General features: G+C 38.3%; 1 protein-coding gene and 1 long non-coding RNA gene across 3 annotated transcripts in view; one reads left to right on the forward strand and one right to left on the reverse strand.

Moving 5' to 3' along the window:
• The window catches only part of RFTN2 (raftlin family member 2), a 64,943-nt gene extending 49,318 nt beyond the window's left edge, over positions 1–15,625 (forward strand). Inside the window, exons 9-10 of the mRNA XM_047083540.1 lie at positions 2,975–3,053; positions 15,353–15,625. Of these exons, the coding sequence (XP_046939496.1) occupies positions 2,975–3,053; positions 15,353–15,625 (352 nt within the window). The remainder of the gene's footprint in view (positions 1–2,974; positions 3,054–15,352) is intronic.
• Positions 13,608–23,354, reverse strand: LOC124515050 (uncharacterized). Of its 2 annotated transcripts, none has more exons than XR_006962726.1 (3): positions 23,314–23,354; positions 21,006–21,210; positions 13,608–14,996 (listed from the first exon to the last, which is right to left on the reverse strand). It is a non-coding gene; the product is annotated as an uncharacterized LOC124515050 (long non-coding RNA). The 2 variants fall into 2 exon arrangements; XR_006962725.1 differs by having other exon boundaries at positions 21,006–21,336; positions 23,314–23,344.
• Between the last annotated feature and the right edge of the window lie 3,642 nt (positions 23,355–26,996).

Genomic DNA, 26,996 nt, shown 5'->3' on the forward strand with positions numbered 1-26,996 from the left:
TTTTAATGCTTATTTATTTTTGAGAGAAAGAGATAGCACGAGTAGGGGAGGGGCAAAGAGAGAGGGAAGGAGGATCTAAAGCAGGCTCTGCACTGTTAGCAGTGAGCCTGATGTGGAGCTCCAACTCACAAACTGGGAGATCATGACCTGACCTGAAGTCATCCACTCAACCAACTGAGCCACCCAGGTGTCCCAAGATTTCATTCTTTTTGATGGCTAAGTAATATTCCATCATATATATATATATATATATATATATATATATATGCATGCCAAACCTTTCCATTTATCAGTCCATGGACATTTAGGCTCTTTCCACAGTTCCACTACTGTTGATAATTAGTAAGACCTATTTTAAATCAGAATGGCCTTAGGGTGCCTGGCTGGCTCAATCAGAAGAGCATGCAACTCTTGATCTCTGGGTTGTGAGTTCAAGCCTCATGTTGGGTATAGAGATTTACTCAAATAAATAAACTTAAAAATAATTTAAAAATAAAACTTAACACTGTAAAAAAAAAATCAGAATGGCCCTCAGAAAACTAGGGACATAGCAATCTCAGACATATTTCAAACTGAAGAACTTGTTCTAAGGACCTCCCCAAGAGATGGGAAGATGCTGACCTTCCACAGCCTTATCTGGGCATGTGAAAACTGTCCTATTACAGTCAGCAAAGAAGCTATCTCTGCATTTACTATTTTACCCCATTAGTAAAGGTTGAGAAGCCTGATCTAAGTCAAACATCACATCCTAGGACATTCAGATTTCATGTATATTCATATCCTATAATGCGTTGGAAAGAACTCACTCCAGGGTCACTCACAATCCCTACCTTGACCTTCTCCTGCTTTCTATTCAAGAAGAGTAATTCTGCCCTGATGGTTTCTCATCTTTCCATAGCTCGAGGCCTGGTCCTCTCGTGGGTTTCTCTACCTGAATCACACACTTTGACCATTACCCAGAAATGTCCTCTGTATTCTCGGGTACCCTCTCCCTCCCTTGACTTTTCTCTCTGGAAGGGATTTTTGATTCCGGGACATTTCCCTCCCACTTAATTCCACCCTACATTTCATTAAACAGATAGAAAAAGTAGAAGGAAATCACATTTGTTGTACTTCTTCTAGTGGCAGGCACAGTGAAGGTGTTCATGCACATCAACATATCTATCCTTCACAAAGTCATGATAGGAAATGAAGTGCAGAGAGTCTAAAATTTTGCCAAATTTTACCAGCTATTAGGTGGTCTCATCAGCTATTATGGTAGAGTTGGGATTGAACCCAGGAACTCTTAGGCTCCAAAGCCTCAGCCTTTTCCAGCATATTCTGTACCTCCCAAACAGACAGCCTATTCTCTACACTGCTAGTTCCTTCCCTGTATGCCTGTGTCATAACCCATGTGTCCTGATGATTGTTCCCAAAAGTTACAATATACAGTTGACCCTTGAACTACATGGGTTTGAATTGCACAGGTCCACTTATAAGCAGGTTTGTTTTGATAAATATAGTACAAAACTGTAAATGTATTTTCTCTTCCTTATAGTTTTCTTCACGACATTTTCTTTTCTCTGGTTTACTGTATTGTAGGAATACAGTATATGATACACACCACATACAAATTATGTGTTGATTGTTTATATAATCAGTAAGGCTCCTAGTCGACAGCAGGCTATTAGTAGTTAAGTTTTGGGGTAATCAAAAGTTATACATGGATTTTTGACTGTGGCAGGGAGGGGGTTAATGCCCCTAACCCCCTCGTTGTTCAAGGGTCAACTGTACTTCATACCAAGTCTTTTCTTCTAATCGAAGATAAGATCAAACTAAAATGAGATTAGACTAGAAGCATTCTTTTAAAAATAAAAATAAAAAAGCAGCAGTCTCTCAGTAACACTCTGGGGGAAATTTTCCGGTTTCTCAAAATTCAACAGTATCAGTAAACTGGGGATTTTCAAATGGTGTGGGGCTGACATATACCACTAGGGCCAGAGTTTCAATGTTGCGTTTGTCTTCCAGAAAAAGAGCTCAGCATAAAATGCAGCTAATAGTGAGGTTTTGTTTGGGTTTTTTGCATAATAAAAGTCGTAACTGAGCAACATTAGCTACAGACACTCCTCCCCATAAATCCATGGAGACTGTGAAAAGCATTTCAGAGAAATACAAACCCCAAGTAGTCTTTGGCAAGGGGTAATTTGCCATGATGATAGTTAAATAAGGAGAATACTGAGTAGCTGACTACAAAGAAGCATCTGAAAATAAAACTAGCTGTGGCTCAAGTCCTTCAATTGAAAATGTATATACAATCTCTCACATGTGGCAGCCCAAATTGGTCTCTTCTTTTTATAAGGCAAATTTGACAATGCATACCAAGAAGCTTAAATCATACCCTTTTGACCTAATAATCCTACTCCTAAGAATTTATCTCAAGGAAATAAGTCATAAGAATAAGGAAGACTATACATATTTTATAGCAACATTATTTAAAAGTAGCAAAAAAACTGGAAACAACCTAATTTTCCAGTCACATAGGAAAGACTTAATACATTTTAGTATCTTAATTCTTTGAGATAATCTGAAGCTATTAAGAATACGATCACCAGTGCACAAACAAGGAAAGGGTGTTCAGTGAAAAGTATAGAACACAGAAATGCAAATATGTAGTGGTTACAGACCTGCAGAAATTCACATGTTGATAAAGAAGATTAGGAGGGGGCAAAAGAAGATAAAATAGTTACGTTAGCACATTGATATTACAACTTTTAAACAAATTTTTCTTTTGTAATGACTATATTCATTTTTTAGGCATTTTTTCTTGTTTTTCCTTAGGAATCAAATAGAATCATATTTATATAGAATCATATTTATAATCATTTTTGAATAAGAAGATTATTTTACAAAGAATACAGGTGGAATATTCTAGCCAAGTACGAAATATAGAGGATTACTAATTCGCAAATACTAATGCTATTGTTTTAATTTGCAGTGAAGGGAATTTGGCTACAAAGCAGGTTGTGTTCCTTCAGAGACCAGTTATGTGGAATTCAGCTGCTCAAACACCAGAAGTGAGTAAAACTGATGCTTTTTTTTTAAGTTTATTTATTTATTTTGAGAGAGAGAGAGAGTGCACACACTCAAAGTTGGGCTCGAGCGGAGGAGGGGCAGAGAGAGAATCCCAAGCGGTGGTGTGGAGCCCAAGACTGGGCTCAGTCCCACAAACGTGAGAGCATGACCTGAGCCAAAATCAAGAATCAGACGCTTAACCAACTGAGTCCCAGGTGTCCCAATGCTTTATTAACCAAATGTTCTATGGAAGCAGTTAATCCTTAAACTCACGTTGTAATTCTAAATGGTGAATACAGATGAGGAAATGTGGACTCGATATGGAAATAATCTCCAAAACAACATAACAACAAAGGAAATGTGCCAGTAACAGGTGACATGAGACAGTTCCAAAGGGGATCAAAATATGTTACCCCCAAATTTGCCACTTTGGCAAAGGATTATTTTGAGCTGAAGGCAATTAAGAAACACAGACATAGGGGGCGCCTGGGTGGCGCAGTCGGTTAAGCGTCCGACTTCAGCCAGGTCACGATCTCGCGGTCCGTGAGTTCGAGCCCCGCGTCAGGCTCTGGGCTGATGGCTCGGAGCCTGGAGCCTGTTTCCGATTCTGTGTCTCCCTCTCTCTCTGCCCCTCGCCCGTTCATGCTCTGTCTCTCTCTGTCCCCAAAATAAATAAAAAAAAAAGTTGAAAAAAAAAAAATTTTAAAAAAAAAAAAAAAGAAACACAGACATAGGAGTAACTTTCTACCCTCTCCCTTTCTCATAAAAACGGGGCATAAATTTCCCTTTTTAAAGTTAATGTAAGGGTACCTGGCTGGATCAGTCGGTAGAGCAGGTGACTCTTATATTTTAAGTTCAACCGCCACATTGGGTGTAGAGATTACTTAAAAATAAAATCTTTTTTTAAAAAAGGTAACATAAATTTCCATTTGTAAAGTTGTCCTCCTCTCCTATACCAGGAATAGGAGAAGACTCCTAATCACTAGAGATGATTCCTCACTGGAGACAGCACTGACTTGGGTCTACATAAATAAATCTTACTAAAATAACCTTGATCTTCCCTTAGGTTCCCCATATACTTACCTTTCCACAATTTGCTGCCCATAGAAGCTCAAAACCCTGTTCCTTTGTCTAGTCACTTCTCCACAATATCATCCTTTGTTAAAATCGTGTATAAGCTTTCAGTCTAACTGCCTCTTTGGGTTTTCACTTTTTCTCTGTGAAGCCCCATGTACATCCAAAATAAATCTTTTCTCCTGTTAATCTATCTTTTGTTAGTTTAATTTGTAGGCCTCAGGTACTGAAATAAGAGGGTAAAGGAAAAGTTTTTTGGAAGTGGGTGTGCCTAATATTGCAACACACCTGTGCAATCTTCTCTGTCTTGACCTCTGAAGCTACTTTTTTTCATTCTTAATTTTAGCTTTTATTTATTATTTTATATTTAATATTGAAGTATAGTTGACATAGGTTATATTAGTTTCAGGTGCACAACTTAGCGATTCAGCAATTCTATACGTTATGCAGTGATTACCACCGTAAGTGTAGTTACCATCTGTCACCATATAACATTATTACAATGTTATTGACTCTCTTTCCTATGTTGTACTTTTCATCTTCATGACTTACTTACTTTATAGCTGGAGTTTATACCTTAATCCCCTCCACCTATTTTGCCTGTCCTTCCACCCCTTTCTCACTGTCAACCACCAATTTGCTTTCTGTATTTATTATTCTCTGTGTTTTAAATTTTTTGTTTTTTTTGTTTTTTAGATTCCACATATAAGTGAAATCATATGGTATTGTCTTTGACTTATCTTACTTAGCGTTATACTCTCTACATCTATCCATGTTGTTTGCTAATGGCAAGACTTTGTTCTTTTTTATGGCCAAGCAATATTCCATTGTGTGTGTATACCACACCTTCCTTATCTATTCATTTATCAGTGGACGCTTGAGTTGCTTCCATACCTTAGCTATTGTAAATAATGCTGCAATAGACATAGGGGTGCATATCTCTTTTTGAATTAGTGTTTTCGTATTTGTGGGGTAAATGCCCAGAAGTGGAATTACTGGATCATAATGGTATTTCTATTTTTAATTTTTTGAAGAACCTCCATACAGTCTTCCACAGTGGCTACACCAATTTACACTCCTACCAACAATGAACAAGGATTCCTTATTCTCCACATCCTTGCCAATTTGACTGGTGTGTGGCTTTGAGTTCTACTTCCCTGATGGTGAATGTTGAGCCATCTTTTTATGTGTGTGTTGGACATCTATATGTCTTCTTTGGAGAAATGTCTGTTCAGGTCCTCTGCCCATTTTTTAATCACACTTTTATTTATTTATTTTTTTTTTGGTGTTGAGTTGTATGCATTCTTTATATATTTTAGATGTTAACTTCTTATCCTATATATCATTTGTAAATATCTTCTCCCTCTAAGTAGGTTGCCTTTTCATTTTGTTGATGATTTCCTTTGCTGTGCTAAAGCTTTCTAGTTTGATGTAATCCCAATAGTTTATTTTTGCTTTTGTTATCCTTGCTTGATGAGACATATCCAGGAAAATGTTGTTAAGATCAACGTCCAAGAGATGATTGCCTATGTTTTCTTTTAGAAGTTTGTATGGTTTCAGGTCCTACATTTAGGTCTTTAATCCATTTTGAGTTTAAGACCTTTACTTTTAGAATTTGGTTTTTTATTTCACAGATATGTTTTAATCAATTTTCCAGATAGCTTGAGAATTTTTTAAGAAAGTGAAAAGGCAAACCATGGATTAGGAGAAAAAAAACCTTGAAACCACATATATGACAGAGAACTTGTATCTTGAATGTACCAAGAACTCTAAAAACTGAACAAACAACTCTAAAAAATAGCGTAGAGACTTAGACACCTCACCAACAAGGATGTAGATGAGAAATAAGCATTTAAAAAGTCATTTAAATCATTAGCCATTAGGGAAATGCAATGAAAACCATAATGAGATACTACTCTGCACCATTGAGAATGACTAAAATAAAAAATACTGACAATACCAAGAACTAGCAAAGGAGAAGGGCAATTGGAACATTCAAACAAAGCTAGTAGGAATGCAGAATGATACAACCACCCTGGAAAAACAATTGGCAACTTCTTTTGAGGTTAAACACACACTTACAATATGACCCAGCAAAACCACTCTTGGGTATTCACCCTAGAGAAATAGAAATTGAAATATAAATGGAACAGAAATGTTTATGTCAGTTCTATTCACAATCTCCAAAAACTGGAAACAATTCAAGTGTCTTCAACAGGTGAATGGCTAAACAACTATGGTACATTCATACAATAAAATACCACTCAGAAATAAAAATGAATGAAATAATTATATACACAAGGAGTTGAATTAATTGCAAAAGCATGCTGATTAAAAGAAGTCAGTTTCAAAAGGTTACAGACTGAAAATTTTACCAAAAAAAAAAAAAAAAAAAAAAGGTAACCTACTGAATTGGAGGAGATATTTGCAAAAGACATATCTGATAAAAGGTTACTATCCAAAATATATATAAAGAACCTACACAACTTAACACACGCACAAAAACAAATAATCCAATTAAAAATGGGCAGAAGACGGACATTTCTCCAAAGAAGCATACAGATGTCCCACACACACATGGAAAGATGCTCAACATCACTCATTATCAGGGAAATGCAATCAAAGCAACAGTGAGAGATGGCCTCATACCAGTCAGAATGGCTAATATAAGAAAGATAAGAAATAACAAGTATTGGCAAGGATGTGAAGAATAAGGAATCCTTGTGCACTATTGGTGGGAGTATAAATTGGTGCAGCCTCTGTGGAAAACTGTATGGAAGTTCCTCAAAAACTTAAAAATAGAAATACCATTATGATCCAGTAATTCCACTTCTGGGCATTTACCCCACAAATATGAAAACACTAATTCAAAAAGAGATATGTACCCCTATATCTATTGCAGCATTGTTTACAATAGCCAAGATATGGAAGCAACCTAAGTGTCCATCAATAGATGAATAGAGAGAGAAGGTGTGGTATATACATACAATGGAGTATTACTCAGCCATAAAAAAGAACAAAGTCTTGCCATTAGCAACAACATGGATAGATCTTGACAGTATGATGCTAAGTGAAATAAGTCTGAGAAAGACAAATGTATGATTTCACTCATAAGTAGAATTTAAGAAACAAAACAAATGAACAAAGAAAAAAAGAGACAAACAAAAAAATAGGCTCCTATATATAGGGAACAAACCGATGGTTAGCGGAGGAGAGGCTGGGGGAAGGGGGATGGATGAAATAGATGATGGGGGTTAAGAGTACACTTACCAAGGGAGGCGAGGGTGGGTGGTGGGTGTTGGGGAGGGCACCTGTTGGGATGAGCACTGGGTGTTGTATGGAAACCAATTTGACAATAAATTTCATATTTAAAAAAAGAGTACACTTATCATGATGAGCACTGAGTAATGTATACAATTGTTGAATCACTGTTTGTACACCTGAAATTAATATAGCTCTGTATGTTAATCATATTGCAATTTAGAAATAATAAAAAATATTCCATTTATATGATAGTCTCAAAGAGATAATGATATAATGTGGAGAACAGGTCAGTGGTTGCTAGGAATTAGGGATTTGGGGAAGGGAAGTGATAAAGGGATCACACAGGGAGTTTGCAGGAGGTAATGAAACTGTTACATGTCCTATTATAGTTACACAAAACTATACATAAGTGTTGAAATTTATAGAACTATACACTTTTAGTATATAATAATTTTTTTTAATTTTTTTTAACGTTTATTTATTTTTGAGACAGAGAGAGACAGAGCATGAATGGAGGGAGGGTCAGAGAGACAGGGAGACATAGAATCAGAAGCAGGCTTCAGGTTCTGAGCTGTCAGCACAGAGACCAACGCGGGGCTTGAACTCACGGACCACGAGATCACGACCTGAGCCGAAGTCGGATGCTTAACAACTGAGCCACCCAGGCACCCCTAGTATATAATAATTTTAAAATTAAAGGATTGCTTTATAAATCACACAGACTAAATTTTTTACGTCTTTGTCCTTCATTAAAGACTGTCCTTGGGTAATGAAATTCTTATGAAGTAAGGCTACACAGGATGATAAACCAAGGTCTTTCTGTCTTGTTCCTTTCATCTATTTGTATTTTTCTTTATTTTGGAGAGAGGCCTCTAAATAAATTCAATTATTTTACATTCAGTAGAATAAAAGACTCCAACCAGGATTTTACCTCCATCTATTAAAATGTTCCCAACTTTTCTTCCAAAATATTTTTCTTAACTTTTTTGTTTCTTTTGAATACTCAAAATTCATTGATTTTTTTTTTTACCTAAAAGTCTCTATTTCAGTTAAATTCTTCAGCCCACTTCCCTTTGATAATTATTTAAAAGAAACAAAGGTCATTTAAAAGTATTTAGTTTCCACTAATTCAGAATAGAGTTTCCATTCTGTGGTGTTCTTAGGAGCAGAAAACAAAACATGAAAAGGATGCCAGGGGATAGTGTGTGTGTGTGGGGGGGGGGGTGTGTGTCACAATCTGCAAGGCTCCGTGTCCTCATCTGTAAAAGATGGACAACATTGGTACTTACCACAGGATTGTGAGGAGGATTCAGTGAGAAAACATGTAGTGGGCTTGCCACATTGCCTTGTCATGAGAAGTGAAATGTTGCTTTTGTTTTCAGTAGAAATGTTTTTCTTTCAATACTAGATGATTAATCACTACTAATTCTATGGAGAAATTGAAGAACAATCTAGAAATGCCTAACGACCCTCCATTTTCTCCAGCTAAAAATTGCTTTCAGCTAGTATGCAGGAATTCTTTTTTTTTAATTTGTTTTAATTTTTTTTTTTTTTTTTTAGAGAGAGAGAGAGGGAGGGGCAGAGGGAGAGAGAGAGAGAGAGAGAGAATCTTTTTAATTTTTTTTAATGTTTTTATTTATTTTTGAGACAGAAAGAGAGCATGAGCAGGGGAGGGGCAGAGAGAGAGGGAGACACAGAATCGGAAGCAGGCTCCCTGAGCTGTCAGCACAGAGTCCAACGCAGGGTTTGAACTCACGGACTGTGAAATCATGACCTGAGCCGAAGTCAGACGCTTAACCGACTGAGCCACCCAGGCGCCGAGAGAGAGAGAGAGAGAGAGAGAGAGAGAGAGAGAATCTTAAGAAGGGTCCACACTTAGCATAGAGCCCAATGAGCGTCTTGATCCCACAACCCTGGGATCATGACCTGAGCACAAATCAAGAGTAGGACGCTCAACCAACTGAGCCATCTAGGTGCCCCGGGAATGTTTTTTGATGTTCTAAAAAACATATGTATATATGAGAAATATAGCACAATTATCAACAAGTTTAGAATTAGGTAGTGAGTATATGGTGTTTGTTGTACTGTCCTTTAAACTTTCTGTATACTTGAAATTTTTCTTAATATGAAAGTTGGGGAAAATTAAGCTGAAAAGCATTAGTCACCCAACAACTTATTCATTCATTATTAATTGGTAACTAGTTACTAAGATGCTATACCAAAAAAGACCCATAAGGAATGATTTAAACACAACAGAAGGGTCTCTCTGTCATCATAGTCTGAAGCTGAGCAGGTCCTCTCGGGTGGGGCGAGGCTCTGCTTCATGACAGGTCAGCTCTGCCGCCCTCCACATTTGGCTTCTGCCTCTGGACCCAGGGCTGCTGCCACAGTTGTTGCTGTGTTCAGCCTGCAAGAAGCAGGAAGAGGAGTCCCAGGCATGATTCTAAGGCACTGACCCCCAAGTCACGTATTTCTTCTCACATCCTATTGACCTGAACTTATTTATGTCACCACAGGTATCTGCAAGGGAGACTGGGAAATGTAATCTGGGAAACCGGGAGTTGGTAACATGGTGAAATAGCACATGGCCAGCTCAAAACTGCAAGGCACTGCCAGGAGGAGTTCTGTTATTAAAAGAAAAATGGAGAGAATAGATCCTGGGGAGACAGGAGTTTAATTTTAATGGTTTCCATTTTAATTTATTTTTCTTCTTGAGAGCAAAATAATATTCAAATAATATTCTTATCTTTAAATATATCTCAAAATGAATGATTTCAAGAGGTAAAGACTTCTTGGACACATCTGTTGAATCAGCTCTCTAACACAAACCAAGAAGTGAAGGAGCAGCAGCCAGAAAAATGTTCTAAATCAGACCTTTTCCAAGGTAGCTACAATAAAATCATATATGAATACTAAGAAATATTAATGTACACATTAACTTCTTTTTTTACCTTACAGTGAGACAATTATTAAACTTAGTTCTTACTTTTTCAGTCATTTGAAGTTGATTTGAAATTATTTGAAAACCATAAGGGTCATACTTAATTCATTAGCTGTCAGTATCCTTGATTGAAATCCATGTGAAATCAAATCAAGTGCTAGTGTAAATAGAGGGCATCGAGTATCTCAAAGAAAATTATGCAAAAATCAAGATGAAAGCATTTTGCTTTTATCATTAACGAGGTTCTTCATCTAGGGAATGCTTTCCACTTAAAGTAAATGGGTTTTTTTCCTGGTGTGAGCAGAAGAGAAAGAGTGGTCCCTGTTGCCACAGGACAATGTTCAGGCTGGAGAACAGCTCTCTTCTAGGCCACCTGTGTTCTTATCTATTGGTATCCCTGGGAATGTAAGGGACAGAAACCCTGCTCAGATTAGCCTGTGTGTATATAAGGGAATTTACTAGCTTCTAGGTGGAAAGGATACCAGCATAGCTTACAACATCAATAAAGAGCTATAAGAACCAAGCCCTCAGGCACTGACACCAGAGATTCCACATTACCAGGGTGTTCTTTTTCATCTGTTTATTTCAGCTTCTAGGTGCATATGTGCAGAGGGCTTCTAATGAGGTGAGTGTGGCCACTTCAACAAAAAGAAAGAGCTTCTTTATCCTAGAGTCCATATAGCAATCCCAGAGAAGGACTCTGATTGGATCTGATTGGGTCATGTGCCCACACTACGGCAGAGAAGAAGGTGGATAGGAAAACTGACTGGAAAGGTAGTTGTCCACTACCCCTTTCCTTACCAGTTTTGAATGATTCTGACAACCTCAAGCTGGAATGACCCAGGAACAAGTTCTGTGAGCAAGCTGGGGTAGTGTCTCTGCATGTTTCTCTAACTCTTCCAAATGGTACTAGAGCTACACTTCAGCTTGAGACATACAGAGACAAGGTATGGGAGATCTTCTCCCAAGCCTGAGACATACAAGGAAGAGAAGTCCTGAATGTCCACTCCTTGTTTTTATTTCTAAACCATATCTTTTAGCTCTTCTTCTACCCTGTTCATCACAACACTGACCATGTCTTATGATTACTGGTGTAATTCTGACTTCATTCTTTTGTTTTTGTTTTTAAGACACTGACAGTGAAAAATGGAAGCCAGAATGGTAGGATACTCTAAAATCAACTGACTTGTCACTGGGTCTCATATATTTGAAATGAATCACCCATTTTTAGCAAATGAGAATGATTCTCAAAAGTTAATGGATTTTATCAAGGATGACATTATCAAGGATGACATTTGCATCCAGATCTTTGTATAATTTCCTCCAATTTTATAGTGAAAATATCAGAGAAAAGTGAGAAGATATATGAATAAGCCTGGCAATGTAGCGTGGAAAATTTCTCCTTATTGATTTAGAGAAATATTTAAAATACAGTGCTAAGTAGAAACGTGAGCTGTATACATTTATGTGGACATAAGCAAATACATACATATTTAGAGAAAGAAATAGTAAAATACACCAGATTTTAACAGTGGTATCTCTGCAAGATAGGATTGTGGGTAGGTTGTGCTTTTTTCTTTGTTTTTGCCAAGTTTTCTACACTGAACATGTATTATTTTTGTAACTGAAGAAAAATTTTATTTGGAAAACACACAAATCTTTGACCATTAAGTCTACTCATAAATTTGTAGCTGTGGATAATGTAGTGTGAAGGGAATGAAATAGGATCCTTGGGCTCCAGTTCAAGGCCAGAAACTCCCTAACCTTGGACAAATCCTATCTTCCTTCTTGGCCTGGGTCCTACCTCCATAGAATGAGGGGTTAAAGCAGATGACCTCTCAGGACTGGTTGAGCTTCAGACTCCTACACTCTACGTTAGAAAAACATTGCAATTTGATCTGCTGTAAAAGCTATTCCTTCATGTGGAGTGAGAGTAGAGTAGGGGAGGCAATATCATTGCTGAAGATGTATTTATTAAGAGTCATGTGGTGGGGCGCCTGGGTGGCGCAGTCGGTTAAGCGTCCGACTTCAGCCAGGTCACGATCTCGCGGTCCGGGAGTTCGAGCCCCGCGTCGGGCTCTGGGCTGATGGCTCAGAGCCTGGAGCCTGTTTCCGATTCTGTGTCTCCCTCTCTCTCTGCCCCTCGCCCGTTCATGCTCTGTCTCTGTCCCAAAAATAAATAAACGTTGAAAAAAAAAAATTAAAAATTAAAAAAAGAGTCATGTGGTAAAAAAAGAAAATAAAAGTGTTTGTTCTGAAATCTTTTTTAGAGTTACCTAGCAACCTAGAGTTGCTAGGTATTGTGTTATCTTTTAATATGTGAAATTTACATTTGGTGGCTGTTTACTTATTAATACTTATCTATAAGTGAATTACTAAGAATATCTTATTATTCTGAATAATACCCACATTTTATTAGGAAAATTCTCACTGTGGGGCACCTGGGTGGCTCAGTCGCTTGGGTGTCCCACTTTGGCTCCGGTCATGATCTCACGGTTCATGATTTCGAGCCCCGTGTCAGGCTCTGTGCTGACAGCTTGGAGCCTTGAGCCTGCTTTGGATTCTGTGTCTCCCTTTGTCTCTGTTGCTTCCCTGCTCATGCTCTGTCTGTCTGTCTCTCTCTCTCTCTCAAAAATAAATAAACATTAAAAAAATCTTTTTAAAAAGTAAATTCTCACTGAGTATGTGAGAGTTGGCCTCTATTGGCTGGCATGTAATAAGGAATTTATTGCAAAATTTACTTTTGGCCCTGGCATTGGTGAAGAAGGAAAGATCCAGGCAGCCAAGTGCTCCCAGGCACCCCTGCCTTCCTATTTTCTTTCAGTCAGCATTGAGAGGTCATTCAAGAATGAATGAATTCTTTATACATGTGGGAAAGAACCAGTAGCCAGGCTTGAGAAAGGAGCCCAGTCTGGCAGTACCCGTCAGCCCTTCTTGCAGCCAAAAGGCTATCTCCTCACTGATGAGTGTCCCAATGCCAGAGAAAATGTGCCATTCTCAAATCCAGTACCTGAAGAGTAGATCTGTCAGGTTCCAATGCTTGTATTAAATTTAATACTACTGGGGCGCCTGGGTGGCTCAGTCGGTTAAGCGTCTGACTTCAGCTCAGGTCATGATCTCGCAGTTCATGGGTTGGAACCCCACTTCGGGCTCCGTGCTGACAGTTCAGAGCCTGGAGCCTGCTTCAGATTCTGTGTCTCCCTCGTTCTCTGCCCCTCCCCCACTCATACTCTCTCTCTCTCTCTCTCTCTCTCTCTCTCTGTCTCTCTCTCTCAAAAATAAATAAATGTTAAAAAAATAAAAAATAAATTTAATGCTTCTAGTGAATAACAATAAAAAGAAAAGGATTTGAGATCTGATATTTGCATCTGATGAATACAAGGGGGCCAATGGAAATGTCACCACCACAACTATCTCTGACTTGGGACCATGAAAGCTCTTGTTGAGGCAGGACCCATAAACTTAAACTTGCCCAAGGACTCCAGTAACTCAGCCAAGAAAAAGAGCTGCCAACATACGCCTTTCTATGCAACATGCTGAGGACTGCAATGTTCCTATACAAACAATGTCATAGACCGTGGTTGCATTCCATGGTAGCACATTAAATCTGATTTAGTAAAGCTGTTTGTTTGCTTTGTATATTTGCCATGAAAGTCAGTAGAATATACCTCTGTATTTTATATATTACAGTTCAACTAACTTCTGAGTTAATAAACTTTTATAAGACTAGCCTGGGCATGGGCATCTGACTTCTATATTTTTTCCCTAAGTTTTATAATTATAGCTGTTGCATTTAGGAAAATGAAGTCCTAATTTCCATCTAACATATAAATGAACTTCCAAATAATAAACTCTGTGTAAATTGGGAAATTAGTGTGCTTTTTATCTTTTTAAATTTTATCTCTTTTTTGTTTATCCTTGTTCAGATTTTTGTTCCTAAGAGTAAATGATCACATTCTAATATGTCATGTTATCAGTATTAAAGACATCCTAGTAAGGAAATCTCATCAGGAGTCTGAACATCTACCTGTTGAGTTGCTACAGTTTTCTTCTTGAGATTTCCTTTTATTGGCTTAGATATCTTATTTTGACTTATTACGTTGGCAAAGACCATGTCCTCTTTACTCTGAACTGCACCAAGGACATTGTCAGCCCTCAGTAAATATTTCACAGCAGAAGCATCTGCAGCTTAAGGTGGTCTGGTTGCTGAGCATTCCTACCATGTCAGGCAGAAGTAGTTTGAACCAGGACAGAGAGAGTGGTCTGCTTGACCTAGGAAGACGCTCCAGGCATTCTTTCAGTATAAGCATGATCAGAATTATTTGTGACTCTTCTGTGCAGCCTATTCCTGTGTGAAATGGGTATGAGGTGGCCAATGAAGCACTTTTCCTGCTGTCTGTATCGCAACTAACACCAAGAAGAAAAATAGAACCTTCAGTGTATTTCTACCCTACTTTGTTCCCCCAAAGTATGATCTCAACAGGTTTCTCTCTCCCAGAGATATCATTGAGGGCCCAGATATGTACACAACCAATCTGTCAGTGAGGAGAAGGACGTGCCAAGAAGCTACTAAAGATTGTGAAAGAGAGAGGCAGCTCATTCTTACCTGGGAGGAGGAGAGACTGTGAAGGGTGGCTCTCAGTTGGTCCTTAAAGATGAGCAGGATCTGGAAGAGAAGCAAGGAAGAGACGTTTCAGGCCGAGTACAGTATGTGCTAGATCAAAAGGACAGGAAAGCACCCCTCTTTTTTTTTTTTTTTTTTAATTTTTTTTTTCAACGTTTATTTATTTTTGGGACAGCGAGAGACAGAGCATGAACGGGGGAGGGGCAGAGAGAGAGGGAGACACAGAATCGGAAACAGGCTCCAGGCTCTGAGCCATCAGCCCAGAGCCCGACGCGGGGCTCGAACTCACGGACCGCGAGATCGTGACCTGGCTGAAGTCGGACGCTTAACCGACTGCGCCACCCAGGCGCCCAGCACCCCTCTTTTTAATTCCTGGTTGCCAATCTCTTGTGTTCCAGAGGAAAGCCAGCCGGCATACAAAAGGTGAAGACAGGAACAAAGTCACCAGCAGGAGCATCGGTTTGGACACAGCCACATCACAACCAACGGACAGCAGAAACCCACCTGCAGAGTGCCTCCTCTCTCCTTCTGGAGAGTGTTGGACAAGAGAGAGGAGGCCGACACAGTACAGCAGCTTCTCCGGCTTCAGCAGCAATGACAGTGTCTTACGGGAATTAGACGACGGTCAGTTTGACCAGGAAGATGGAGTAACTCAGGTCACTTGTATGTGAGCAATGAAGTAAAGCAATGGAAGGCCCTGTAAATAACTATTAAAATAATTGCCAACTGACTTTATTGTATTACTTTATCTGCATTTATGTAATACTTTGAATTTTTCCAGATTCTGGCTTTCCTCTAATCTGCATAAACTTTGGCTCAACCTCCCAGACAAGGAAGAATAACCAACGTATTTGTAAATTTAGAATCATGTTTACGCTTCTCTCAACTAAAACATCTGTTTAAACAGATGTCTCATTAGGTTATTAACCAATAATCTACTTCAGTTTCTCATGAATGTACAAGATGTACTTTTCATTCATTTCCTGGTAAGAAGACTAAATATATTAGCCAGTATTTCACCTAATTAGAAAGTTCTCAGGAAGTCAAAATCTTACTTAAGCTGAAAAGCAATCTCTCTCTCTTTCAATCCCCCTCTCTTTCACATACATGTAAAGGGCTAATTAATGAAATACCTATTTCATGAATATAACAATAATCCAAATTTTGTCTTTGACTATAACACGTATATACAAAGCAAGCCCCTGTTTGTGAAAATATTCTTCCAAAAAAAATCCTTTTTATTTGTCTTTTTTTTGGGAGAGAGCAAGAGCATATAAATAGGGCAGAGGGGCAGAGGGGCAGAGGGAGAGAGAAAAAGTTTAAACAGGCTCCACACTTAGCATTGAGCCCTACATGGGGCTCGATCCCAAGACTCTGGGATTGTGACCTGAGCCGAAATCAAGAGTTGGACATTCAACCAACTGAGCTACCCAGGTGCCCCTGTATGTCTTTGCTTTTAAAGAAAGGGTCACCATGTTACCAACTCCATACTGATTCACTGAGCTTAAACTTTATTGCTTCCAATAGCTTAGAAATAGAGCAAAGCAGCATCCCTTAAAATTCAATATGAAAAGAACCCACAATCTCAACATTTAGAAACCTTGGTAGAAAGAATTTCTTTATTTTAAATTGCAGATAATATGAAGAGCAGAAAGGTACTTACAGCTCCATGTGTATGGAGACCCATCTGTTCCATCTCTGCTTTTCTTGCTCTCCTAATAGGGATGGCTTTGCCTTTCCCAGACTTTAACAGTTAAAGATGAAAATTCTACATAATAGAGGATCTTCATTTATCTGTGAAAAGCTTACTTGGAAATGTGGGAATCTTCGAGGGAATTACAACTGACTTTGCCATTGATGAATTTAGCATATTATATATTTTTATTAGCATTGGTGTTGACATTATAAGATCATTTGAATAATAAAATGTCATTTGTTATTGGGTTATCATTTTCTTGAACACAAATGCTCATTATACATTTTATACATATGACAGGTACATATTACATGTATAACTAAACTAGGACAATCTCCATGAATTGTTGATAAGATTAACATGGAATTATCCCACTTCTACCATGCAGAAGCATTATCTTGATAAGTATAAAGGAACTTAAGAAGATTTTGCTTAGTAGTATTCTTTGGAAATGGCTATTAACAATATTTGCAGAAATGTTTTCTTTGTTTTAATTTTCAGATGAACCTGAGTCCCATATTCAAGGGTTGGTAAGTTTTTGGTAGAAACAAGCATTACTTCTGCAGCCCACACAATGTCATGAGTTATGAAACAGGGAGTGTTCTCAGAAACGTCAGTTTTCACAATGCCAGGGTCTACAAGAGGTGGACACTCCTATGTCATTCTGTCAGTATATAGAGGGGATTTGAAGTATTAAACACAGAAAGAAATTTATATTTCTAATTTAAAGGAAAAGTCAGGAATTTATCGATCACTTTTAAGTTTTTTAATTTGTGTTAATCATCTTTTTTTTTTACAGTTTGCTTTTAATCTGTATTATAATGAAATAATGACCAAGGTTTTAGAGCATTTAAAATATATATAAGTAGCTTTGAGTCTATTCTTTAAAAACAAAAAAAAAAAGTAACAAAACTTGGACTCTATATGACTAAGGAGTTAGATGCGACCAATCATTATCTGTCAACTATATATTTGGTTCTTTTCATAATACTATGTAATTCTAGAGGCCTGGCATATGAATTTGTAATACCTATAAGTTATAATGATAAAACATCAAGATCATAGATGTGGGTGTGAAGTTCTGCCATTTTCCTTGGCGCAGTATCTCCTGTCTTAGGTCTCAATAATCACCTGTTAGGGCTTTCCCATTTGGATTGAATGCCACCCTGTTATCTTTCATGGCAATATTTAACACCTACTCACCAGAAAAATCACCACTGAGCTGATGAGCAGCTCTATCAATACCATAACAATTCCCTTCAGTATAAAATAAATGGAAAAATTAACAGGCTTTCAAGAATCTTCAGACACCCATAAAAGCAGGAGGCAGAGCTATAGTCAATCCAGATCACAGCTAACTCCAAATCTTTTATCAGGAGCGGTTGTTTATATATTTGAATATAAATGTACCAGATGTGTTTTGATTTCTTTCATTCTGGACGAGCTGAGGACTGTCTCATTTTCCTAGCCTTGACTGACTACCCTGATTCCTCACTACCATTCTCTCAGGGCTGGAAGGACTGTGGCTCTTTCAGCATCAGGCTAAAAAAGATTTCCTTCTCTCAACTACTCAGGGCCCCAGAGTATCCTTGTATAAAAAGGCTAATCAAGTGAGAATTCAAATGGAATAGGTGCTAACAGTGGAGAAGGTCTGTAACTAATCATGTTAAATCAATATACTCCTGGGTATGTAGGAAAACTAGCTAAATGCAAACTACCAGAATTTAGGGCACGTCCATTTAACTAATATTTGTTGTGCAACTTATCACACCTTGAGAGTGAAATTTATTGTGCAATTACCTAAAGTTTATACAGCCAGTTCTGACATATGATTAAGTTCTCAGATGGTGTTTGATGGTGGAATATTAGGCGAAGCTCTAAAATAATGAGCCTGGTTTCTGCTATGGTCATAAACTTCTTGTGGAGCCAATTCCAAAAATGGATTCCAAAAATGTTTTGGGCATTAATATCATGGTATGTGTAAGTATCAAGGTGATTCTTTGTAGGCTTATATCAACCAATACTCTTAGTTGCAAGCAACAGAAATTGACCTTGGTTCATTTAGCATTAAAGGAGTTTAGTTCAAAAGGTAGCTAGAATTGGACTTCATCAAAATTTAAAACTTCTGTTCATTAAACTCATGGTTTAATAAATGAAAATGCAAGCTGCAGACTGGGAGAATATGTTTGCAAAGCACATACCTGGCAAAAGATTCATAATAAGAATATATAAATGGCTCCAATAAATCAATAACAAAAAACCCCAGCACCCAATTGTAAATGGGCGAAAGGCTTAAACACTTAATGAAAGAAAATATAGAGACTTCTGCTTGCAGAAAGATGGGAGTAGATTCCTCCCATGAAGTATGTATAACTGAAACCCTGAGCATTACACATAAAACAAACATAAGATGACCAGTGGCAAGTTCCTTGATTTTATTTTTGCCTCACATATCTCAGACTTGAGACCTGAAGAAGCCAGCAATCTTGAAATGCCAATGTTGCCGATCAAAAAACCCTAACAAACGCCTACCAAGACAGCAAATATTTAGACTATAACCACTCTACCCCAGCCAAACACCAAAGAAAAACCTGCGACCTCACCCCAACCTACACCAGTACAGATGGAGTGGGAAGCATAGATTGATTATACATTGGCTAGGGTGATGTCAGAGAAAGACGAGCAAGGAATCATAATTTCATCCCCACTGGCCCTGCAGCCCTCACCCCAAAGTGTTAGTGGAGGTCCTGTGAGAAGCTTGAACTTCACCTCCATCCAGTAGTAATGAGGCATCTCTCTCCTTCCCCATTATGGTATCAGAGGAAGCTTAGTGAAGAGTCAGGACTTTATTGCCCAGTGGTAATGAGACCACTTCCACAGAGTTGTCAGTGGAGACCACATAGAGAACTGGAACCCCCACCTGTGCCCAGCAGTAGGGAAGAACACCTCTCTCATGTGTCAAACAGAGGTTGAGTGGGGAACTTGGTCTTCTAGCTCCACTCAGAACTGAGTAGATGGTACCTCCCATTCCTGAACTGGAGTAGTGTCAGAAAAAAACCAGCTAACATAGAAGGTATAAATATTTAAGATCTATAATCTCATAATATGAAAATAATACCTAGTTTCAATAGAAAATAATAAAAACCAAGAACCAGAAAGATCCCAAACTAAATGAAAAAAATGCAAAAAATAGATGCCAACAATATAGTGATGTCAGAATTAACTTTAAAATGTTTTGGAGCACCTACGATGAAGATGCTTCAACAAAGAATTATGAATGTGCTTAAAACAAATGACAAAAATAGAAAACGTCAGCAAAGATATAGAAGACATAAAGAAGACCCAAATGGAAATTTTAGAACTGAGAAATGCAATACCAAAATAAAAAGGTCATTGGATGGGCTCAACAGCAGAATGAAGGGGACAAAAGAAAGAGTATCTATGAACTGAAAGAGCAAAAATGACCAAATCTGAACAACAGAGAGAAAATAGACTTAAGAAAAACAAAAACAAAAACAGCCCCTTCAGGGCTTTGGACTATAACAAAACAACAAAAGATGTAATATTCCTGTCATTAGTGTTCTGGGGGGAGGATTGGAGAAAGGGAATGGGGTTGCTGAAAATTTCCAAATCTGGTCAGAGACATAAACTTACAGATTTAAGAAGGTGAAACTAATCTATAGTGACGAAAATCAGAGTAAGAGCTGCTTGTGGGGTTGGGGTTAGGGTGTGACTATTGACTCAGTCTGTTCAGGCTGAGAATACCACAGACAGGGTAGCTTTTAAACAATAGAAATTTACTTCTCACAGTTCTGAAGGCTTGAAGTCTAAGATCAAGGTGCCAGCAGATTCAGTGTCTGGTGAGAGCCAACTTCCTTGTTCATAGACGGCTGTCTTCTGGCCGTAACTTCACAGGGTAGAAAGGGCAAGGGAGCTCTCAGGGCTCTCTTTTGTATGGGCATAAATCCCATTCATGAGGGCTCCACCCTCATGACTCAATCGCCTACCAAAGGCCCACCTCTCAATACCATCACACGGGGGATGAGGATTTCAACATCTGAACGTTAGGGAGACACAGACACTCGGTATGTAGCAACTATAAAGGCACATAGGGGAACTTTCTATGGTAACAGAAATTTTCTATATCTTTATTTGGTTGAAAGTAACACAAGTATATGCAATTGTCAAAACCCTTTGAACTATATACTTAAGATAGGCACATCTTACTATGTGTAAATTGTGTCTTAATGGAAGAAATGCTGATTGAAGAATTTATAGAGTTGTTGGGAGGACTAGAGACCCAAGCTCAATGCTAAGCTTCAGGACAAAGAACAAACCTACACAAAAGAACTCACCAAGCCTGGCGAGGCACCGAGCAGCCCTGCCAGGAAGCCAGCTTTCCGGTGGACAGCTGCAACTGTTTTCGGGACCTGCAGCCCCAAACCCAAATGTTTCTGCTGCCATTCTTTTCAGCAAAATGACTGCCGTTTGCTCAACTTTCTTCTTCTCATGACTCGCTTGTGAATCGGCATCTCACGTGGGTGAGAAACTGTGCTCCAGCTTGGGAATGAGAATGCAGAATATGAGTATTGTAAGGACTGGGCAGGGCAGCACTCATCAGGTTCAAGATCCTCCAAACACAGCGCACATGTTTATTCATGGTGCCAAGTCAAACTCTGATTGGACCTGAAGCAAATGATCAAAAGTTAACATCACCAATAATGGAACAAACCAACATCCCTGACACAGGACACAATATCATTTCTGCGGTACTCCTGGCAAAAAACGCACAACCTGAATGAAATCATTAGGAAATGCCACATGAACCCAAACATTCTATAAAACAACTGGCCTACATAGTTTAAAAAAATGTCAAGGTCATGAAAGACAAAAAATGTCAAGGTCAAAGGACATGAAAGACAACAGGAACTGTTCCACATTCCAGGAAACTAGAGAGACATGATAACTAATTGCAATACATGACCCTGGACTGCATCCTCGATGGAGAGGAGGGGTGGCTGGTGCGTCAGTCAGAAGTTACATAACATAACTGGGACTATGGACTGCTGATTAGATTATGATATTGTTATCAATGTTAAATTTCTTGATTTTGGTTAAAGTACTGTAGCTGTGTAAAAAAAAATTCTTATGAAATACAAAAATATTTAGGCACAAAGGGACTAATACCTGCCACTTATTCTCAAATGGTTCAGAAAAAAAAAAAAGTATGTGTGTATCTATGTTGAGAGACAGAGACAGAGAGATGGAAAGTTTGATAAAGCAAATGGGGCAAAATGTAAACAATTGGTGAGTCTGGATAAAGGGTATGCAACAGTTCCTTTTTTTTTTTAAGTATATTCTACACCCAGCGTGGGGCTCAAACTCATGACCCTGGGATCAAGAGTCACAGGGTATACTGACTGAGCCAACCAGGGGCCCCCATGAGTTGTGGGGTGTGTGTGTGTGTGTGTGTGTGTGTGAGAGAGAGAGAGAGAGAGAGAGAATTCTTTTTTAGTCTTCTGGCAACTTGTTTGTAAGTTTGAAATTGTATCCAATAAAAAGTTCGAAAAAAAGAAAGAAAAGATGCCAGTCCAGTCAGCCAGAAAACATAACACATGATTACTACAAATAGTAGCTTTCAGTGATGTTCACTATAAAACAGCAAACACATGACTCAGAAGATCTTCATTATGGGGCTCACTTAGGGACTAACACCTAGTATGATGGCTAGATAAAGCTTATCCTCTCTACCAATTTAGTTAAGGATCCTGCATATTCTACCCAGAATTCTTACAGCATGTTAAAAGGATATTAAGAATGCTATAAAATATTTGTATTAAAGCCTATAAAATTTTCTACCAAAAGATGTCAAGCCCTAAAAGAAGGGAAGAGACTAAAACTGTTAAGTGGCTTATATTTACCAGATCCGGTGGTTTCATCCTCACCACAATCACCTAAATTGGGGTTGATTCCAGTTCACAGATGTGAAAACTGAGACTTAGAAAGTTACAGCAAATTGCTAATGATACACAGCTTTGAAGTAGGGAAACTAGAATTCAGAACTTGGCTTGATTCCAAGTCCACCGATCATTAAGAAGTGATTAGAGGGATGCCTGGGTGGCTCAGTCAGTTGAGCATCCCACTCTTCATTTTGACTCAGGTCATGATCTCGTGGGTTCCTGACATTGAGCCCATCATGGGGCTCCCCACTGGGCACAAAGCCTGCTTAAGATGCTCTCTCTCCCAAGAGGAGCCAAGATGGTGGAACAGCATGGAAGTTTTTTGTGTGCCTCACATCTATGAAATACAGCCAGACCAACACTAAGCCATCCTGCACACCTAGAAAACTGATCTGAGGATTAACACAACAATCTGCACAACCTGAACTACAGAATTCAGCAGGTACGTGGGGTGGAGAGGGGAACTTGGGGAGAGAGAAGCCTCGGAGGGCAGGGAGCTGCTTTTGCGTGTGGAGAGAGGATGGAGCCTGGGGGCGGGGGGAGAATACGGGAAAACACCCCTTCCCAAAAGCAGCTGGAGAGAAAGTGGAAAATTGGAAACAGCCACAGGGACTGAACTAAAAGGGGAGAAAGGAGAGGATTTAAATTCCATTAAGACTGCAAACAGGGGGAGTGCAGAGTCTGAAACTCCACAGTTCGATACCTGGCGGTGCTCTGGTGGGAAGGGCAAATCCCCAGGAGCAGAGTGGGGTCCAGGAGGTTCTCGGGCCACATGGGGAGAAGCAGTTCCACTGCTGGAAGGACATTTGGTAGAGGTTGTGAGGCCACCTGGGCCCAGCAGACCCCAGAAAACGGCCACATTCGCTGGTGCTGGAACAAGGTCGTTGGGGGTGAAGTCTGGTGCCAGATGTGTGTTGTGATTTCCCATAATCCCTGAGGCGCTGCTGCTACACTGTCTCATGAACTTTTTCTGGGGCGGAATTAGAAGACTTGCCTGTGTGGAAAGAAAGTTTGAATGGACCAACGAGTTTCAATCGAGTGTTCATTATGCCCTCCCAGTTAATCATTGCTGCCCTTGGGCAGGTAGACCTGGCTCCCTGGCTTGGGTTGGCCAAGACCCACCCAAATAGACATCTGGGAAACCTGAAGTCCAGGATTTCTAATGTAAGAATTTCTTTTGTTGGTTATGAGAAAAAAACTACTAAATACACACATGTAATTTAATGGGCATGCTAATCAGGGACAAAGTTGTTTTCAACGTTAAAATTTCAAATAGAGAACCACTCACATCACTGTAATAGATGTGGTTAGCACAGTGACTTTTAATTTCTTAAAGCATGTCTTTTCATTTCAGTAATTAATATAAAACTGAAATACACCAAATTTGGATATTTACATTTCCTTTTTCTTTCCCAGACTAGAGGCATAGTTTAATGTTTACACTATACATAGAAAAGTGGGTGTTAACATTTCAGTATTTTTTCTGAAAACATTAGTTCCTTAACCACATATCATTCTTTTGAATTTGTTTTTCTGGGAAACCATATGTCTCAAAATTTTTATTCTTTTTTTTAATGTTTATTTATTTAGAGAGAGAGAGAGAACAAATGGAGGAAAGGCAGAGAGAGAGGGAGAATCCCAAGCAGGCTTGTTCAGCATGGAGCCTGACACAATGCTTGATCCCAAGACCACGAGATCATGACCTGAGCTGATATCAAGAGTCAGAAGCTTAACCAACTGAGCCACTCAGATGCCCCTCAAAATTTTTATTTTTTAATCCCCTCCAAAAGTATTAGTTAGGATTCCATTTTTTTCAAATGCCCAGCTCTAATGATACAGCCAGTCTGACAATCTGTGTATGTTCTTCCTTTTTTTCCCCACATCTTTATGTAAAAAGCTATGGCTATAGACCAAGTTACAATGAACAAGATTCATTCCTTATTCCAAAATATCTTCCAGATGAATTAAAGATTTAAATGTAAAAAAACAAAACTATAAAAGCACATATATGAGCAAATATTTAAAGCATAATTCAAAACCAGAAAAGACTATGTAAATGCCAAGACTAAATATTTAAAACTTACACAGAAAAACGCTCCATTAACAACATCAAAAGGTAAACAAAAAACTGGAATCAAGAAATGATCAAATGACAAAGGGCCAATATTCTAAATACACAAAGAGATGTTAATAAAAAACAGATGTACAATGGAAACCAATTTGAAAATAAATAATATATATATATAAAAAAAAAGTCCTGGGGATGTAATGTACTGCATGATGGCTATAGTTGACATACTGTATTATATATTTGAAAGTTGCTAAGAAAATAAATCTTAAAAGTTCTCATCACAAGAAAAAAAATGTGTAACTGTGTGTAGATAACTGGATGTAGTGTGGCAATCACTTTGTAATAGATACAAATATTGAATTGTCATGTTGCACACCTGAAACCAATATGATGTTGTATACCAATTACGTCTCAATTAAAGAAATGAACCACTAAAATAAATAAATAAATAAATACGGTATGACATATATAAAAAAAAACAGATGTACAGCCAAATAGAAAAAAAATGCAAACACAAAAACAAATAGTTTAAAAAAAGAAGCATAAATAACCAAAAAAAATGATGATTTCAACTCACTAATAAAATACTGCAAAACACCCCCAAAAGATGTCATTTTTCTTCTCACTGAGTTGCCAGAGTCTTAAAAAGATTGATAATGCCCAGTGTAGGCCAGCGTGTGGAGCCTGGAAAGGAGCAGCCTTCTCGTGGAGAAACCGTGAATTAGCCTTGAGGATGCAGGCCCGGAGGATGATGGGATAGAAAGACAGAAGGAGCCTGGGACACGGATGAAGGACTGGGAGCCGCTGCACTAGTCTAGGACTGCTGACCCGTGGGCTTGTTACAAAGAAAAGCAATACCTCATTTGGGTAAGTCACTCCATTTCAACACATACTGCCTAATGTGATCCTACTCAAGGACTAATGGGGTGTTCCAAAAATGGTAGCAGCAATGCTCAGAAACATATGAGCTGGCATAGCAAAATGGAGAGGCCTGAGCTTTGGAGCCAGGACTGAGTTCATATCCTGGCCCTACCACCTGTTCCTGTATGCACTGAACAACCACCTTGAAGCTCAGTTTACTTGTATGTTAAATTGGGAGAGCAACAAACAAATTAAATTGTATGAAGATTAAGTGGGATCATGTGGGAATGTACTTACCAGTTCGTGACACCTAGTTACGTGCTCAATAAATTGAAATCCTTATTTTTTTTTTTAATGTCTAATTTTAAGTTTTCAAAAAAGTTCCTTTTAGTGTGGTGAACAAGATTACTCCCGGGAAACTCCAGAATAAACATAGGGCATCTTTAAATTTTGAATATCCCCAAAGATTTAAATATATTTCTAAGTAGCTAATAAAAAGTTTCTTCACTAATTTGTCAAGTATATGAGGTAGTTCCCAGGAACTCCAGAAGAGCCAGATATCCAGGGCTGGACACCAAGCAGCCAAGAACAAGTGCTGTTAAAGGCAGACATCTTTAATAAAAGATGGAGGAGGATATATTTTAAGAATGCTTTTTAGTTTTCAGTGCTGAGGCCCTTGTCAGCGATGAAGCCCTCTTCCTGAAACAGAACCCCTGTAAGAAGTTGCAGGTTCATGCTCTCATCCACTCATTCATATTTATTGATTCTTGGTCAGATGCCATGCTAGGGACTAGAGAACAAACAGGCAGTCTTGCCCTTATGGGATCAACAGGGTAGCAGAGGAGAAAGATGAATAATAATAGAAATAATCATATAATTGTAGTTGATGGAAGGAAATAACTCTTACAGAAAGCAAAATTTGCTAGGAGAGCATATAGCAGACAAACCTAACGTATTCAAGGTCAGGGAAGGCTTCCCTAAGCAAATGATACTTGATGAAATAATGACAATATTTCTAATAATAGCCTGTGTTTGTGTTAGAAAATTATAAACAGATCATTTTAAACATGAAGACCTATGAACTTTTCAGGGATCCCAAAAAAGGTTTGAAACCAGTTTTAAAAATATGATGGCTCAAAAAATAAAACTACAAAACTAAAATATTTAAACAGCTATAAAATATAAAATATAGCAACATTATTTCCTTTCATATTCATAAAAATGTCATTAATTTTGAAAATAATGTGTAAATTAGCTTTTCTCAATTCCAAGAAATCCCAGAGAATGTGTGATTACTGATGAGAAACCACAGCCTATTGTAACTAAGTGACCAACAGAGAGCCCAATTCTTAAAATCAATTACAAAAAGCTGTTCAAATTTATATTTTTAAATATAAAAATTGCATTTAATTTGAAATGGGATTACATTTTAATTTATTTGGTCTTGTGCAGGG

This window comes from Lynx rufus, unplaced genomic scaffold, assembly GCF_022079265.1.
Source record: "Lynx rufus isolate CCGP_SWC_20201006 ecotype Redwood Valley unplaced genomic scaffold, mLynRuf1.p SCAF_2, whole genome shotgun sequence".
In the NCBI taxonomy this organism is placed as follows: Eukaryota; Metazoa; Chordata; class Mammalia; order Carnivora; family Felidae; genus Lynx; species Lynx rufus.